This window comes from Haliaeetus leucocephalus, unplaced genomic scaffold, assembly GCF_000737465.1.
Source record: "Haliaeetus leucocephalus isolate CR32 unplaced genomic scaffold, Haliaeetus_leucocephalus-4.0 Scaffold101, whole genome shotgun sequence".
Taxonomy (NCBI): Eukaryota; Metazoa; Chordata; class Aves; order Accipitriformes; family Accipitridae; genus Haliaeetus; species Haliaeetus leucocephalus.
This window is the reverse complement of record NW_010972537.1, coordinates 1,129,358-1,145,315: the sequence shown is the minus strand read 5'-3', so window position 1 is coordinate 1,145,315 and position 15,958 is coordinate 1,129,358. Positions and strand designations below refer to the sequence as shown.

At 42.5% G+C, this 15,958-nt stretch overlaps 2 protein-coding genes across 3 annotated transcripts in view; one reads left to right on the top strand and one right to left on the bottom strand.

Annotated features, from left to right (window-relative positions):
- Positions 1 to 15,958, top strand: part of SYN3 (synapsin III) — a 177,267-nt gene that overhangs the window by 56,495 nt on the left and 104,814 nt on the right. The gene's annotated exons all lie outside the window — the stretch shown is intronic.
- The window catches only part of TIMP3 (TIMP metallopeptidase inhibitor 3), a 35,447-nt gene that overhangs the window by 4,099 nt on the left and 15,390 nt on the right, over positions 1 to 15,958 (bottom strand). Inside the window, exon 2 of the mRNA XM_010585367.1 lies at positions 4,297 to 4,379. Within this exon, the coding sequence (XP_010583669.1) occupies positions 4,297 to 4,379 (83 nt within the window). The remainder of the gene's footprint in view (positions 1 to 4,296; positions 4,380 to 15,958) is intronic.

Genomic DNA, 15,958 nt, shown 5'->3' with positions numbered 1-15,958 from the left:
CTATCTAAGCAGATAAGACTAGCTAAGATAAGAGCTGAGGCTGCCCAGTCTCTCCAGGCAGTGCGTTATCTACACTCCAGAGAGCTGTATGCTGTGCATGTGCAGTACAAGTGATCTGTCACCCAGAGTGGTAGGCTCCAAGTAGTGTTGGGCTATAAAGTCTACACGTGCACAGGCATGCTTTGAGCTCATTCTCTCTTCGAGCCCCTTGCAGAAAGGGCTACAAGCCAGATTAATCATTCCTCTGAGAAGCTCCTCAGGCCCTTCCTACAGGACCCTTACAGTCGTCACTCCTCGCACCTTCTGCACCATCAAGCTCAACATGACTGCCTATGAAGTAACTAGTGATGCTGATCTGCGGTTTGGTTTTAAACTCCTGGACCTAATTCCCTGTTCACATTACCATCAGGGACACCACTGTCAGGGTTGCTGAAGGAAGCACGCTCTGCCTCTCAAAAAGTGCTTCAGCTCACCCCTCAGTGACCCTCATCAATGCTAGCAACTGTCACGCTAATTGACCCAGTGCTGGGGGCAGACAGGGCCTGCCTCATCCTCTGATGACTAACGAAAATTCACCATGACCTTGGTTCTCAGGGGAGGAAAAAGAAAATTTGGCAACAGGGAATCTTATACAAATGCCTTCTTTCAAAACAAATAAAACAATGCCTTAAGCATTATTTTTGGATACACAAAATATCCTGGAAGTGCTATTAGGCCAGTCAGAAGAAAACCAACCATAAAGCTAGCCTCTCTCCTAACTGCTACCCTCAGAGTCCTCCTGTCACCACAAATGTGTATTTTCGGAAGCATAATGACAGGGAACAAAGTATTAGCAAGCATCACATGGTGGTGTCTGCTAGTGCTACTCTATTTCCAGCTGTGTCAGCATTCGCCTTAGCAGCCCCCATACTGCCTCAGAAATGCACATGCAAATCCTGTGGTGGTTCCTGCCGCATGATTAACTTCACCCTGTGATACGATGTTCCTCCCTCTGTCCCTCCCATGTGAGGTCACACTAGATACCAAGGCTTGGAGTTATCTTGCCTAACCCTCAGCTGCCTAAAATTTAGGCGCTTCATATGAATTAGGCATCCTCTCTAGTCAAACGCCAAGAACGGGCACCTCCAGCACAACTCAGCCCATCCTAAAGTATCTGTCTACAGCTAGTGGGCTGAACTACAATTCACTGGTTCCTGTCCCTCTCCATTGACAATCAAGAGAGCCTGAAAGACTCAACACCTCATTTTAGTCTGTCTAAAATTAAACTAAATTAATCCCACCCCACTTCTTTCCTCTTGGGACTATCACGTTTCACCCCTTAGACTCATTTTACAGATTAGCAACAAACCAAGGAAAGCCTCCTTGCTTCTGGCAGCCTGTGCAGAGTGCTGCCATGGTCAACCAGGACTGTTTGTGCACATGGAGTAGAAATATCTTATCTCCCTGTTTCCTTTGCAGTTTCCTGAAATAGGTTTGGGCCCTTCTCAGAATGCACAGCAGCATCACAGAACATGCGGGGGTTAGATCAGTCCTGTGCCGATTTCTGACATGTGATCTTGAAATATTGGGGGAGGCAGAGGTTGCTTGAAAAAGCACAAGGCCTTTTCAGACAACAAACTTGAACGCTAGAAAGCCTGGCACTATTCTGTGCCTGTGTGCTGACCTTGTGCTCCGGTCCAGGCCCCAAGCTCGTTTAGTTGTGAAATTCAGCAACGAGTTCAGGAGTGTTAGTGAGAGCAAGAATCAGCCACAGCAAACTCCAAGTAACCCATGAAAAAATACAAAGATTGTTTGTTGCCTTTTAAGGCTCTCAATGCTTTTCACAGGCAATTCAGTACACACTGGTAGACTAAATGCTTGTTTATTTTTCATCAGCAGGTGCAGATGGGTTTATAGGTGGCCAGAAAACACTGACATGTTAGTTTTATCTTCAGACTTGTTCCCATGCAGCTGTGCAGAGCCATAGGCCTCCTTAGTTTTCTTTTCAGCAGGAGGACAGTCAGCTTTCATTGGGGCGAGCAAGGGAGAGATTTGCTGTGTCATTCTGAGCTCCCCCACTGTATGGAGCTGAATCCCTCTTTATACTGAAGTCTCTAAGCTCAGCAGAAAGACAGCAGGGTTTCAAAGAAGACACTTTGTTTGCTTATCAAGAACTATGTGCTCTGGACATTCCAGTTCTACTGAGCACTTTGACTGCTTCAGGTTCCTTCCTGCTAAAAGTCGCAGTTAAACGTGCAATGCAACAGCTCGCCAGCCCACCATCTATGTAGCAGGCAGAGGCAGTTTGACCAACACACAATTTCCTCTTTAAAATCACTCTTGCTTTTGTTGGACACATAGCTTCCTAACAAAACACTGTGGAGCTGCTCCTGCAAAAAGGCAATTGTTCTTTTGTGGTCTCAGCACGAGGACATTGCAGATTACTGCAGTATCTGCTGTAAACACCCTGGCCCTGTGCTGCAGAATAACCCAATGAAAACAGCCAGGACAGGCTCAGGCATCTTATTTAAAGATTGACACAATGGTGGCTATTGACAATAGAGTGGCTGCTGCTCCACTCAACGTGCTCACCTGGCCTGGGCTTGTGCTCCTCCCCATGCAAGCAGACACAGAGAAGCCTTTTCTATTCATAGCAGGGACACTGCTGCAGGCTTCTAGGTCAGAAGAGGAATGCTTAATGCTGTTCCAGAGACCTCTGACACTGCAGCTCACTGGCTGACAATGGGACAGGCTGCATCATTAGTTACGAGAGAGGCTAGTGTTATGGTTGGTAAAAAGTAGTAGTTCATTTTGGGGACTACTGTTATTCTGGATCACCACTGGACCCTGTTCATGGTCATATGTTAGGAAGCGCCAAACTCTTGGAACTGAGTAGGAGGGAAAGTAGAGGTCCTGGACAGACCAGGATGAAAACAGAAAAAGAAAAGTTGATGAAGCCACTGCAGCATGTGGATGTTGAGTAGTTTTGTGAAATGGTGTACATTTGCTGAGCTGGAGAGTGACAAAACTGGACAAGAACAGCACTGAGTGCTGCAAGCCTGGTGAGGCCAGGGACAACCATCAAAAAAACAAACAAAAAAAGGAGCGGTAGCATTGTCTCACTGTTGCCAACATAACCAGTTGTCTTCTTTACAAATACAAGTTAACCAACAAATATATATTTCCTTTTGAATCTTAAAAAGAAATTTTTAAGATTAAGGAAATTAGTAAACCCAGCACCTCATGCTCTCTTATTCAAAGTGCTAGCATTCCACTCTAGTGGAAGAGCCATGCCAGGACCAGATTTGGCTACGTGTGCGGTTTTGCGACAGCTTATGAAACAGGCTTTGCGTCTCCTCCTCCCAGCTTTCGTGCTTAGCTATAAACTGCCTTATAAAGAGAGTTACTGTTATGAGGCAGGCAAGTGACTGGTTTTTTCTGAACCTTTACTTTGTCTAATATGTTTCAGATTTCTGCAGTCTCTGCCAAGCTTTTCCATTCCCTTTCTTTTTTCTTTTTTTTTTTTAAAGACATAAACCAGTCTTATGACTAGAATGGCATAGCCAAGAAAAACAATCTAGGGCTGATTTTTAGCATTACATAACAAGGGGTCAGTTTAAGAAAAAAACCTAAGTCCACAGCAGCACGTTGAGTGCAGTTTGTGCAGCAAAGAATTAGAGCTCTGAAGAGAGGAACTAGAGAAACCAAGAAACTGGCACAGGAGATCAACATCTTTTCATTTCTGAGTCAATACTTTACAGCTCTTCTGAGCTGATGATATTTGGAAGCTACAGTGTTTGGTTTAGCTTTATATAAAGACTTCACTATACGAGTTTCACTTGTTCCGTACATGGAAAAAAATGCCATCATTCTAACTGGTGGTCACAAAGAATACAAGTAAAGAAAAGATGAAAGACCATTCTCCCAAGGCTGGCAGACCCCCTACCACCACATCTTGAATTTAATGAAAGTGTTGCATGGAAAAGCTTGCATTTCCACAGTCTAATACTGTGTATGTTGAACACAAACAGGACTCCAGTACCTAGAGAAGCCCATCTGGCATCTTTTACTACCAGAAATTTAAAAAATAAAGCAAGAATTCAGGTATTCAGCATCATATGTCAGGAATGACCTCTTACTGCTCCCTTCCCCTCTGCAGGCAAATTTCTACCAATTGCTGGTTACCTTCCATTCTGGCTGACCAATATGAAAAGTTGACATGCTGTTATTTTAAGTATGCAAACTCTGTTCATTATTACATGTTAATTAGAATCATTATCATATCTACAAGCCTATGTGAAGTGCCTCCAAACATACCTTCATCTGCTTGACTGTGTATCGCATCGTTCCAAATGGTCCATCTTTCATGAGCTTCTTCCCCACAACTTTAGCTCGGATCACTGTCATAAGAGAGGAAAAATACAACAAATTATAAACAACTTTGCACAACATTTAGGCTAGACCCTCCACTTCAAAAAAGCCACTTAGATAAATTATTCTGTAAAATAAAACAAAACTCCGGGCCAACCTTCCTCTCAATTTATTCTAAATCTCACACAAAACAAAGGCATGTAAAATGGGATGCCAAAGCAAGTATTTATTTAGAGGAAATCCAGTTCTGTGTGAAGAATAAGAACAAGCATTATTTATGTTGAAATCTCACTGAAATCTGCAAAGCAGACTATAGCCAGGACCAAGACAGGTTAAAATCTTTGCACCAAGCCACTGGCACGAAGTTCATATTTAATGTCTTAACTCTCAACATACGGAATGATGTTCAACAATTGTTCTTTGGGTGCCCAGTGCAGCTTCCGTTTGCCAATAACCACAACAATACAGTACAACACACTGGAATATCCCATATCTGGGGATTTCACTACCGCTGACACCTTTCGGATACCACAAAACTCCCAACAAATGGCTCCCTCCAACAAATGGCTACTGTGCAAAAACAGATTGTTCGGCAGCCATCAAGTCCACAGTGAAAGCTGCCAGGCCAGCCAGAAGCCACCTGGAAGACAAACTAAAGCTGACCCATCAGACCTTACATACACTGCATTTCATTTCTTCGTGGATACTAAGGGGCATTGTATGTGCATGCATGTACACAGCATCCAGCCTGACACAGATACCTCCATTGTACCACAGCAATGCCAACTGAGCCCAAGCCATCATAGAGAAGGATTTTTAGGTCCCTCAGATGGATCTAGCAGGTAGTTTACAGTCAATGCTTAATGAAGAGTTCTCAGGCTCCTCTATTTTTGAGGCATTCCACAGAAACCCCTACTGTTCCATCGAAAAAGTTCTGCAATCACCTGCTCATCATCTTAGTAGAGGAGCAAAGCTTAGTGACTGGGCAAGCATTATTCAGCTTAAGTCCACTCGCCTAGAACAATCATATCACATTATACAAGCACCAGAAGTGGCTTAATTTTTACAAGGGCTGCAGAAAATGAGATTGGAGATGACCAATCCTGGGAAGAATAAGGATCACTGTTAGAAAACCCTGTATGCCACTCGTACAAACAACAGGACAAAAAAATAAACCAGGGAACTCAAAATTTCATCATTGAAAAGAAACATCAAAACTACAATATAACCATGCAAATCTTACCTAAAATCTTATTCATCAATCTTATTCATCAAGCTTCTCATTACAAGGGCTATGAAAATTATTCCAGTAAAATAATCCAAAGAATGCAACATACTCATAACACAACTGACAATGTAGAGTTATACATAAATCCCCCAGAACCCCCTTTTTTGTGGAAGAAGAGATATCAGCTACTTTGCATACAGCTTGTATCGGTACACCATTGCAAACAACACACCTCTGCTGAATATATGGCCCAATGGTCCAGACTACTGAAATCCAGCAACTAAAACGGACCACATACATAATTTCCTCTGAACCTATGAAGGTCTTGATCGTAACTCCCTGCACAGGACAGAGGTACTGCTTTCACAGCAATCTTTTGCAGCATGTCGTCTGTGTTTTGCTGAATGTGTCATACGAATGCATCACAGAAAACAATTCATTAAAAAGCAGGAAATCATGGAAGGGAGACAAAGAGGTGGAGGTACTCCTTCGCAAGCAGGAAAACCTGAGTTATTATTTACATTACAGCACTATCGAAAAGCAGCAACAAAGTTCAGAGATCCATTTTGCTTGCTATATAGGATATTAAACTAGCATCTTGTTGCTTCTTAGCTCATTTAGATTTCAAACAGCTGTAGAAGCCCACTGGAAGAAATGGGAAAAAGAGGAGGCTAAGTTTTTGTTCACTATCTAGACCAAATTAATAAGGCAAAAAGCTTGTCCCAGCTTTCTGAATAATCTGAAGAACAGATCTAAAGGAAGACATAGGTCTGGTTATACACACACCAGCTCCTGGAACTTGTTCCATAAGGATGGTGTGAAATGAAGACAAACTCACTCTGCTCTGATTTATATCCCATGCTTCAGCCAGACTTGTCAAATAAATTTTAAACTAGGTAAGACAGTCCTGCTGGCTTTGATTCAAAGGACCAACAAAACCTTCATTCATTGAGTGTAAAACTTCATTCTTAATTTTTTTTTAAACTTCTATTATCCAATGGCAGTAAAAGTCAGTACAATTTTATTGATTCTTCTATTTAACAAGTTGTTCATACTTCAATTTACTCTCTTCTTCAAAATTTAGTAGCTATATTGAAGCATGTCCTTGAGGACTGCAAATACCTTTAAAGAACTAGGTTCTTCCATTTGTTGCCCCCAACCACCACAACCACCAAAGAAGCTACAAAAACCAGACTGCCTAAGGGTCAATGAGAAAGAACACCATTTCTTTTGTGTTTCACAAGGCTTTGTGAATTACAGGGCACTTCACTAATGCTGGAGTCTATAGCAAAGGGTGTTCAAAAGTCTGATCTTCATCTATTGCATATCTGATACACTGAAATTGAAAAACCTGGTGTTTGCCCAACACATCTGAAATCAACAATGAAATCCTGTATCTTACTGACAATGATAGGAAATATACTAAAAGGCAATATTGCAAAATGCTAGGGTTTCCAAACCAGAGCATAGTTAGCATAAAAGATGACAGGCACATTCCCAATTGCTGACAAAATATCTAAACCCCCATTTTCTTCACATACTTCACTGCTAGCTTGGCAGCTCTTTATCTTCTAGTTAGAGTAGCACAGCCACTTCAGAAAGAAACCAGCTTTGATTTATGGACTAATCCACAGCTTCGCCAAAGGACCAAAGATTCAAAATGCGCATCTACACTAGCACGTTAACAGCATCACAATTTCAACTAATGCTACCCTTCCAAGCAAGTGGAAGGACCTGTATTTTCATATTATTGCTCTCCAGTAAAGTTAGAGAACAACCACCATCCTAGCAAATTCACCTAGTAAAAGCGATGAAAAACCTTAGCGTGGGCCGTCACTTCAAGCCTTTTGTAAATGGGTCAAGCCCACTGTATCTCAGAGAAGTTGCCTTTATCAACCAAATTGTAACTTTTCTAGGTAAGTTCCTTCCTTTACCAAAAAGCTAGGAATGATCAAAGAACCCACCCTACCTCTTTCTTCCCATATTAAAGGAAAAGTCAAGCTGTTAGCTAAGGAGCAGAGGATACTCCAACTTAAGTCTACCCCCTGTATTTTGTGAGGCTGACACCCCCTGAGGATTAGATGCATCTGGGTAACTGGAGAGAAATGCTGGATGGACAGGACTGCTCAGAGGTTGCTCTTGCATGTCCAGCTTCATCACCCTAAGCCTCCACACATGAAAGCCACTTGTAAATCTACCCAGAACAGAGCTCTAAGTGGCACATCTGCAACCACATGTTTCCCAGTTCCTATCTTTGCTCCTTCAAACTGCCGCTCACAAGTTACACTGCTGGACTACTCTTCACACCTGGTCAGAAGATAAAGAATATTGCTCCTTACTGAGCGGGGACTATGCATACTTGCCAGGGGAATTTTTCACCCTCTGCAAATTATCAGAAATTGACAGTATTTCTGCTGCAAATTCAGTCCGTGGTATGTTAACAAAGTAAACTGTTTACTTCTGGGGACTCTTACTGCTTGAGCAGAATGAGGCAAAAGGTGCTCTAACTGCTCCCCTGAAGTCCTTCCTTCTCCCTGAAGCTCTTTTACAGTCCTGCTATTACTGATGGGAAACTTTATCCCACACAAGTGGTCACCAAAATAGCTGCATATTTTTAAACCACAATTCCTTTGAAGTACTGCCTATGAAAATACTCCGAGATGAATGTTTCTCAGTACTTTGGGGTTCCAGGTCGGGTCACTTTGTGGGACTGGAGCAGTTGGCAAGGTCTCATGAGTGGTTTGTAATTATTTATGAAAAGTTAAATTAGATGAGGATATAAATCTTGATGAGATAAGCATGGCAGCCATACTATGATTCAAAGAGGAGAAAACATATGCGCTGCTTCTCAACATTTGACATGATTAAAAACCTGAGGGAAAGAACAGAGAGAAAGCAAACCGGATATTTAATTGATATTCTAAAAAAAAAAATAAGAAAATAACAACCTGCTGTGTTTGAGGATTCAAGAAATACATCTAACAATGTATCACAAATGATTAATGTATTTATGTCTTTTCCCTTCCCTCCTTGCCTTTTTTTTTTTCCTAATGTAATCTAGCTTAATGCTTAGGAAAACAGAGATGGCTCAGATTTGCCACAGGACTAGTATAATGCAAGCAGCTAATGGTTTGTGTTTCACTGGCATCTCTAGGGTGGTACAAACTGTCTGCATGTGCATGTATACACACAAATACACCCAAAAATCACTTACATCTTTTCCAAATGTCACTGCATCAGGTCTTATAAAGGCAAAAAATCAGAATGGGCATAGGAGAGAAAGGCCCTATACGCACTTTTATTTGCACAAATGCACACTTATCTAACTCAACTACTCTCTAACTTTATCCCTTACTCTGTGGTCATTTTCTCAAGGAAAAGGTAAAAGGCCTAAAGGTAAGATATGAAGCAGAAGAGGACACTGGCTTTACAGCTGAGATAGCAGAAGGCATTCTTTTCATGAGGCAAGCAGTAGACAAAACAGGCAATGACCGATGTGAGGGAAGTGGACATGTGAGATCAAGACAAGCATTTGCCAGGAAACAACATGGTGAAAAGACTTGTAATTACCAAGTCATTTCATCCAGGCACACACTAGCTACTAGGTGCATAGTAGCCCTTTTTCCCCAACTGAAAAGCAAAGGCACTGTCTTCTTGTCCTTTATGGGGGCCAGCCACTAGATGGTGACACTATCACAAATCTCACCTTCCGTTAATGAGAGGGCAGTAGTACACGCAGAAGCCAACACCAGGAACCCCAATTGTATGCCCAACTGCACCATGAGAACCAGATGCTTTCATGCAAGTGGGCTGGTTGTCATCCATAAACAGCATTTTAAGTGGAGACACACACCCCTTAGAGACCAGGATTTGCTCCAAACCCATTTCTCTTGTAACCAATTATCATGAATGGCTCAGGAGAGTAACAAATGCTACACTTCTCATTATTGTTTCAAGGATTTATTTTATTGGTTTGCAATATGAGTATTTTTAAGTGAGAGGTTTGGCTGAGATGCATGCTCACTGCATTTAAGTAAGTGAAGGATGTGGAGGATTCATGTTGTTTACTAATGGAGACACGGGGGACAAGTTATTCTCCCAGGCCATTCTTTGACATGCCAATAGAGGCAAAATAAAATATATGGGGAACAGCAATGTGATCAGGAGGCTGAAGAAAAGCTCCTTCTATCCTGAGGCCACTGACTACACCAGGACCTTCTATCTTGAGGTCACTGACTACACCAGGAACTGGACAGCAAAACCAGCCCCCAACAGAATGGTGCACTTGGAAATGCTGCCTTAACTCTAGACACAGGACATGCCAAGGAGGATGGTTGCCACTTTATTCATACAAAGACTATACAAGGGCTCACTTCCAAGAGCAATTTACTGAGAACTTTTTACCAACTTTACTAGCAGCTCTCTCATTCAGCCTGTCTCACAAAAACTCCTTACTGTGCTGGTACATGCTAAAGGGCTCACATCATGCAGGGCTAAGGCAGCTGGTATGTTTTAGGACTCCTGAGCATACCTATGACACTACTGAGGTATTAGTTTATTCTGGCATTTATGGGAGTGTCTCCTAACCTGGTCAAGGCAGGATGCTTTTACACACAGACTTTCGAGCATTGGTGCTGATGGTGCTGCTAAAAAGGCAGAATTGCGCTGTCTGTCTTGCTCACTCTCTCAGGAGCTGCATTCCTTTTCCCACTCCCTTGGCTGATCTGTTAGCAATTATTACCAACACTCTTGGCCTCCCTAAAAACAGAGGACCGTAACTACAAGTGGATTGTGTCCTTTGGACTGGAAGTCTGGCCCAGCGATATGCAGCCTCTCGGGATGCTCTATTAAATTGCCCGGTGGCTGTAGACTTATATGAGCAGCAAGTGGGTGGGACCTGCTTTGGAAGGAGGACAAGAAAGCAGCCCCTCACCCATTCCTCCACTTCCACAGCAAAGCAGAATGGAGAGGGGAATGCTGATGACAGCAGGGGATTCATGAAGAGCGAAAAAAACCAGATAGAAGTCTCCAGTCTGTTTGATGATCTGCCTGTATTGAAAGTCACCTCCTCCTACATAACCAAAATAGAATTCTTTTACAAATCAGAGTATTGAATTTGAAGGCTACTTGCAAAGTGCCAGAAGGCTGAAAAAATACAATAGAGAACCTTCCTCCTGCCTCGTTCCATCATGACCTTCAGCCAAAGCCACAAGAGCAAAGCCAACCTCTTTTGCTTTGTCTTGGAAGAAGCCAAATCCATCTGTGCTGGTACACAGCATCACCAGAGAACCTCATCAAGAAAGCAAAAAAAGGTAGTGAAGTAACAGGTTCACTGCTGGCTGCCTTCCTCTCATACTCCTCACCAACAAACTAGCTACCATTACTGGCAGTCCAAATCTTGACCTCTTGCTTTTTCAAAGTGCTCTGAGGAACACTGAGAAATAGCACCTTCTTGACAACAATCACCTCTACCAGTCAGACAGTTGTCACATAAATATCACATTGGAAAGGACTTGTGCTTACTTCAGCAAGCATGTTGGAACATTTTGACTAACAATAAAAGTCTAAATAAAAACAAGAAGGTGAGACACCCAGATATCTTTCCTTCCCATTTTCTAACCAGAACTATGACATTTACTTTTGGCCTTTGTTTTACAGATCCAAAAAACTTTCCCTGTCTGTGGCACAGCAAGGCTGTTTGAAGGCCACCCAAAAAAGTGGAAGGCTATTAAATGACTTCACCCCGGCCCAAGCTCTAAAACTGATTACAATTGCACTTCCTAAGTATTAACCAGTTTTCCCATCCCTGCAGGTTTCGTTGCCACTGAGAGTCTGTTTGCACAACACACTGTACTGCTTGATTTCCAACACTGCAAAATAAGGAATGATACAACTGTTTCATACAAGACTATGATTGCATCGGACTTCCCATCAAAAGTTCAAAAAGTATAAACTGCTCTAGAAGGGCTTTACTTGGGAGAAAGTTAATCCTCCCAACAAGACCACAAATTAAAGGCGCAAGGTTGCATAAAACAAGCAGAACTTGGTTTGTGCTTGGCATTTCACCTGTAGCTTATTAATTGGATACAGTTTTTCTGATGGCAGCAGTAGCAAGCATTTTTCTCCCTCCCCATATGGTCCATCTCACCCTATGGAAGCCCAAGCTCCCTTTGAAATACATTAGAATGAGAGAAATGAGAGGTCTCTGTTAGATAAGAAACTGCAAATACTCTTCTAGACATTTCATTCAGGTTCCTATATGCAATTTGGTTGAAGACTCTTCAGCTGCCCAGCACTGTCCCTGCATCTAACCTCTGATGTTAGCTCCCTTGCTTTCCAATCATACGCACATAGTCTATTGGGAGGATGGAGGAAAGACTGAAAGGAGGAGGAAGAAAGGAGGGATCTAAAATGCATTTATATCCATTTACAAGTAGAATCTTCTAGATCCATGTGTAGATGGTATGTTTCGTGCCAAGGGAAACTAGCTTCAGAGCATACCTTGTGATAAACACAGAGAAGCTAAAGGAAGAAAAAAAGGAAAAAAAAATGCCTGTTGTTACTAGCTATTACAGCTACTAAACTCAGGGAAGCCAGGCAGGCCCAAGAGATTACCTAGAACAGGCACAGAGTGAGTTGAGTCACAGAAGTTACATCCATCACTAAGTTAGTCTCACAGCTTGCATCAGCAAAACATTCTAGGTTTGCTGCAGCAGGCTTTTTTTTAACTTCCCACCTAAATATTTTTTAACTAGTTACTGAAAGCTGAATTCAGACTAGAGGCAAAAGGCAGTAGGCAAGTATCAGAGTAAAGGAAGGAAAAGTGATGCAAGTGGAGGGAGGGGAAGGGAGTGCCTCATGAACAGAGCACAGTAGAGAGGCACCTTGCACCTCTCTTCAGGAGATGTTTTCAGCAGAGTGCGTTTTGCCTCATTTTGTGCCACTGACAACTGCCAAAGAAAGAACTGCTTTCAGCCAAGGTTAGCAGTGCTGGAAAGATGGTTGTCAAAACCAACACACAAAAGCACTTCCAAAGCCAGCTTACAACAGTGGATAAAAATAACAAGCATATGACTCAAAGCTGGTCAGGCAATGCTCAGCTCAAAACACCTCTTGCATTTTCTTTTGGTCTGCATGAGGTTTGTGCAATAAGATTTAACTCAGTCCTCACTTCCAGATCAAGTACTTCTAGACACAGTACTTACAGGACGCAGGGAAGCCAGGCTGAGACAGACAAGGCTCTGGTTTCTCATAGCTCTTTGGAATTGTTCGAAGGAGCCACAGGTCTAAGTGTTCCACTCAGAGAATACAGCAGAGCTGAAGTGAGACCAATTAGGGGCAAATGGAAACCATATGCGATTTTAATGAAACAAGGAGCTGGTGCACATGACTTACTGCTGCAGGAGCATTTACTGCCTGAAAGGAATGTGCATCTGGCATTGATCGTTTCCCAACCCATCAAGTAAGCAGTAACATGGAAAGCAAATTGGAGCATATGATGAGAGATGAATTGCCTAAAGAAGTACAGTTAGGGGAGCAGCCTCTGCAAGGAGAAAACATGCCCTTTGCCTGTGATTTACTGATACAGTTGCAAGTGAGGCTGATCTTCCATTTCCACACATCATGATAATAAACTACAAGAATGAGTGCTAGTGTGATTAAAATGGATCAAGTGGTGTTTTAAAGAACCTACTACTACAATCACAGAAATCCCATTCTGATTCACATGGGGCAGACTTTTACTCCCTTGAGGTCATGGGCACTGCTTAAAGAATTAAGTACTGGTGATCCTAAGCAAGGGTAATATACAGTCCTCAAATGCGATGTCTGTTGCTGCAAGTATTCAAATGACATTGCTTTTACATGTACATCAAAATGAGTACACAGTGAGAGTTGAGGCTGAAGAGGCAGTGTAGGCGCACCTTTTTGTTCCATTTTTTCTTTTTGACTGCAATTTTTTCCAGGAAGTTTCAGTTCTGCTGAGAAAGAAAAGTCCTCAGCCTGCAAAACTGTATATAAGTTGCTCTATTGGGATATGGTCATTCCTTCTGCAAGCTGTTGTGTTGCAGCTTGATATCTGGTTCTCAGAACAAAACCACTGTCTTCACCAAGCAGCCAAAAGACTGCTCACACATATCACAAGAGAAAGGGGGGAAAGATGTTCTGATCCAGCACTCAACCATATATACAGTGAATGTCCAGGGCTTGAACCTGGTAGCTGCTACTTCGCATTTCATGCAATAGTGAAACATCTGCAAAGCCAGATACATAGAACTGGTATATCTCTGCTCCTTAGTGCTAGATTTCCTCTGTGGGATATCCAGAGTTAACAAGCGTAATAAATTCATCACTGTATTTTTCAAGGAGGCAACAGAAAATTCTTGAGCCAAATCTGCCTATTTATTACTCTTCCTTAACCCACCACACAATCCATGAACACACTGGGAGCTCACATCCAAATGGTCCAACAGGAGGAGGAGGAGGAAGGAGAGTCCTGCTAAAGAGAACATCTGAAAGCAGTTTTCTTCTGCACATTAGAAATAGGGCAGCTCTGACAGCCCATGTAAACCTTTCAAAACAGGGAGTATCAAAAGCCACAGGCCTGGACACTCCCTGCTTCAGCAACTTACTTCAGAGGACTCTCCTTGCTTCAGCACCTCGCCCAGCTGGGATGGGTGCCAGCATTCTGCGAGGAGGCTGCACTCCACTGATCACATGGTTTACACTCAATTTTGCACGTAGGAGCTAGAGAGGAAGAACTGTTTGGGAACATGTATAGATTTCAAGGGTACTGGGTGGGCCTGCAAATTCCTTCCTGCATTAGAAAACTGCATTAAACTGATAGGCTAAGCAGCTGTCCACGCCAAAGCGGTATACATATTTAACAGGGTCAGGCCTATATGTGCTGCTCTGCTGTTCCTATTTGCACTGGACCTGACAGGACCTAGTATTAGGCCTGCTAGACCCTGGAATTAAACCTGCATTCAAACCACTTCTCCTGTGACAAGCCAGTACCTTTGCCCACCCTTCTTGAGCCATTACAAATTGTTCAGAAGCTGACAGCCTCTGCAGACTGTTCACAGACACTGGATGTGTCCATGACAGTTCTGGTTTATCATAATGCTTAAGGAATTTACTAATTGCCCATTTTATTAATGTCTATTATGTAACCACAGTCATTAATACTATGGAGCTGAGCTTAGCCACATGATGAATTTTACCCTGGAGTCTGAGCACCATGTAAAGACTTAGGTGTAGCACTCAGATCCTGATTCAGTGTCCATTAAAGCAAGTGGAAGATCTTCTCGAGTCCTGAATCAGCCTCACATACCACAATCCCCAGTCAGACTACAGGTCAAGGTCAGGACAACATCAGGGCAAACCTCACACTGACCAGTTTGCCCACCTATGAAGAACTTTCCGGGATCCCATGTAGTGCCCTGTCATAACTGTGTCCAAAACATCATCCTTCATTTTGGACCTTCCAAGGTCAAAGAACTCAGAACCTTTGAAGGCCAGAAGAACTCAGTGTTGATTTGTTGTGGGAGTGAGGTTAAAAAAGAAGGAAAATGATATGAGACATCTCATGAAAGAGGTAATGAGAACACCTGGAAGTCTAAGAACATCTATAAGCAATAACTCTTTACATGGAGTAACACAAATACTGCACACTATACATCCTCTGGCTCTGAAGGCACAGGATTTTCCCTGTGCAATGACACAGAGCACTGACAGCAGAAAGGGTAGGCAGACACTGGCCAGTTACCTTTGTACTTCAGTTTTCTCAGAAACTCCCTGACTGTTCTAGTGACAGACTGGCCAAAGTTGTTCCATAGAAACTGCAGTGGAGAGAGAAACAGTATAACCATCTCCTTCTTTTATTACCCAAGCTTCATTCATACAAACTTTTCATCAAAATGTCATGTTCATGAACAGCCCGATAGGCCACAATCAGAATAGATTTCCAGAAGCTGTTTGACATTACTTGGATGCTCTTATGCATCCTGGTGCTCCCAATGAAATCTTAATGAGATACGACTCAGCTAGACTTCTGTAAGCACAGAGAACACACTGAATGGTTAACAGTGCCTGTCTACCACCAATTGCTGCCTTTTTTTTTGCACAACAGGTATTTATACAAATCCAAGACTGACCCATACTGTTTTATTCCTAGTCAGTATTGCTAATTAGTGTTTTTTATATGGAAATTCTTAAGTCTGACCATACGAATCTGATGGAGATTTACTTAAAGTGAACCCACCAGTCAGTTAGCTCAACTGCACTACTGGAGTTTGAGAGCATCATGAAGTATTCTTACCAAAAACCTTCATAAAATTCCAGTTTGGGGGAGGCAAGCCTGCATTCTGGTATCACTTCTTA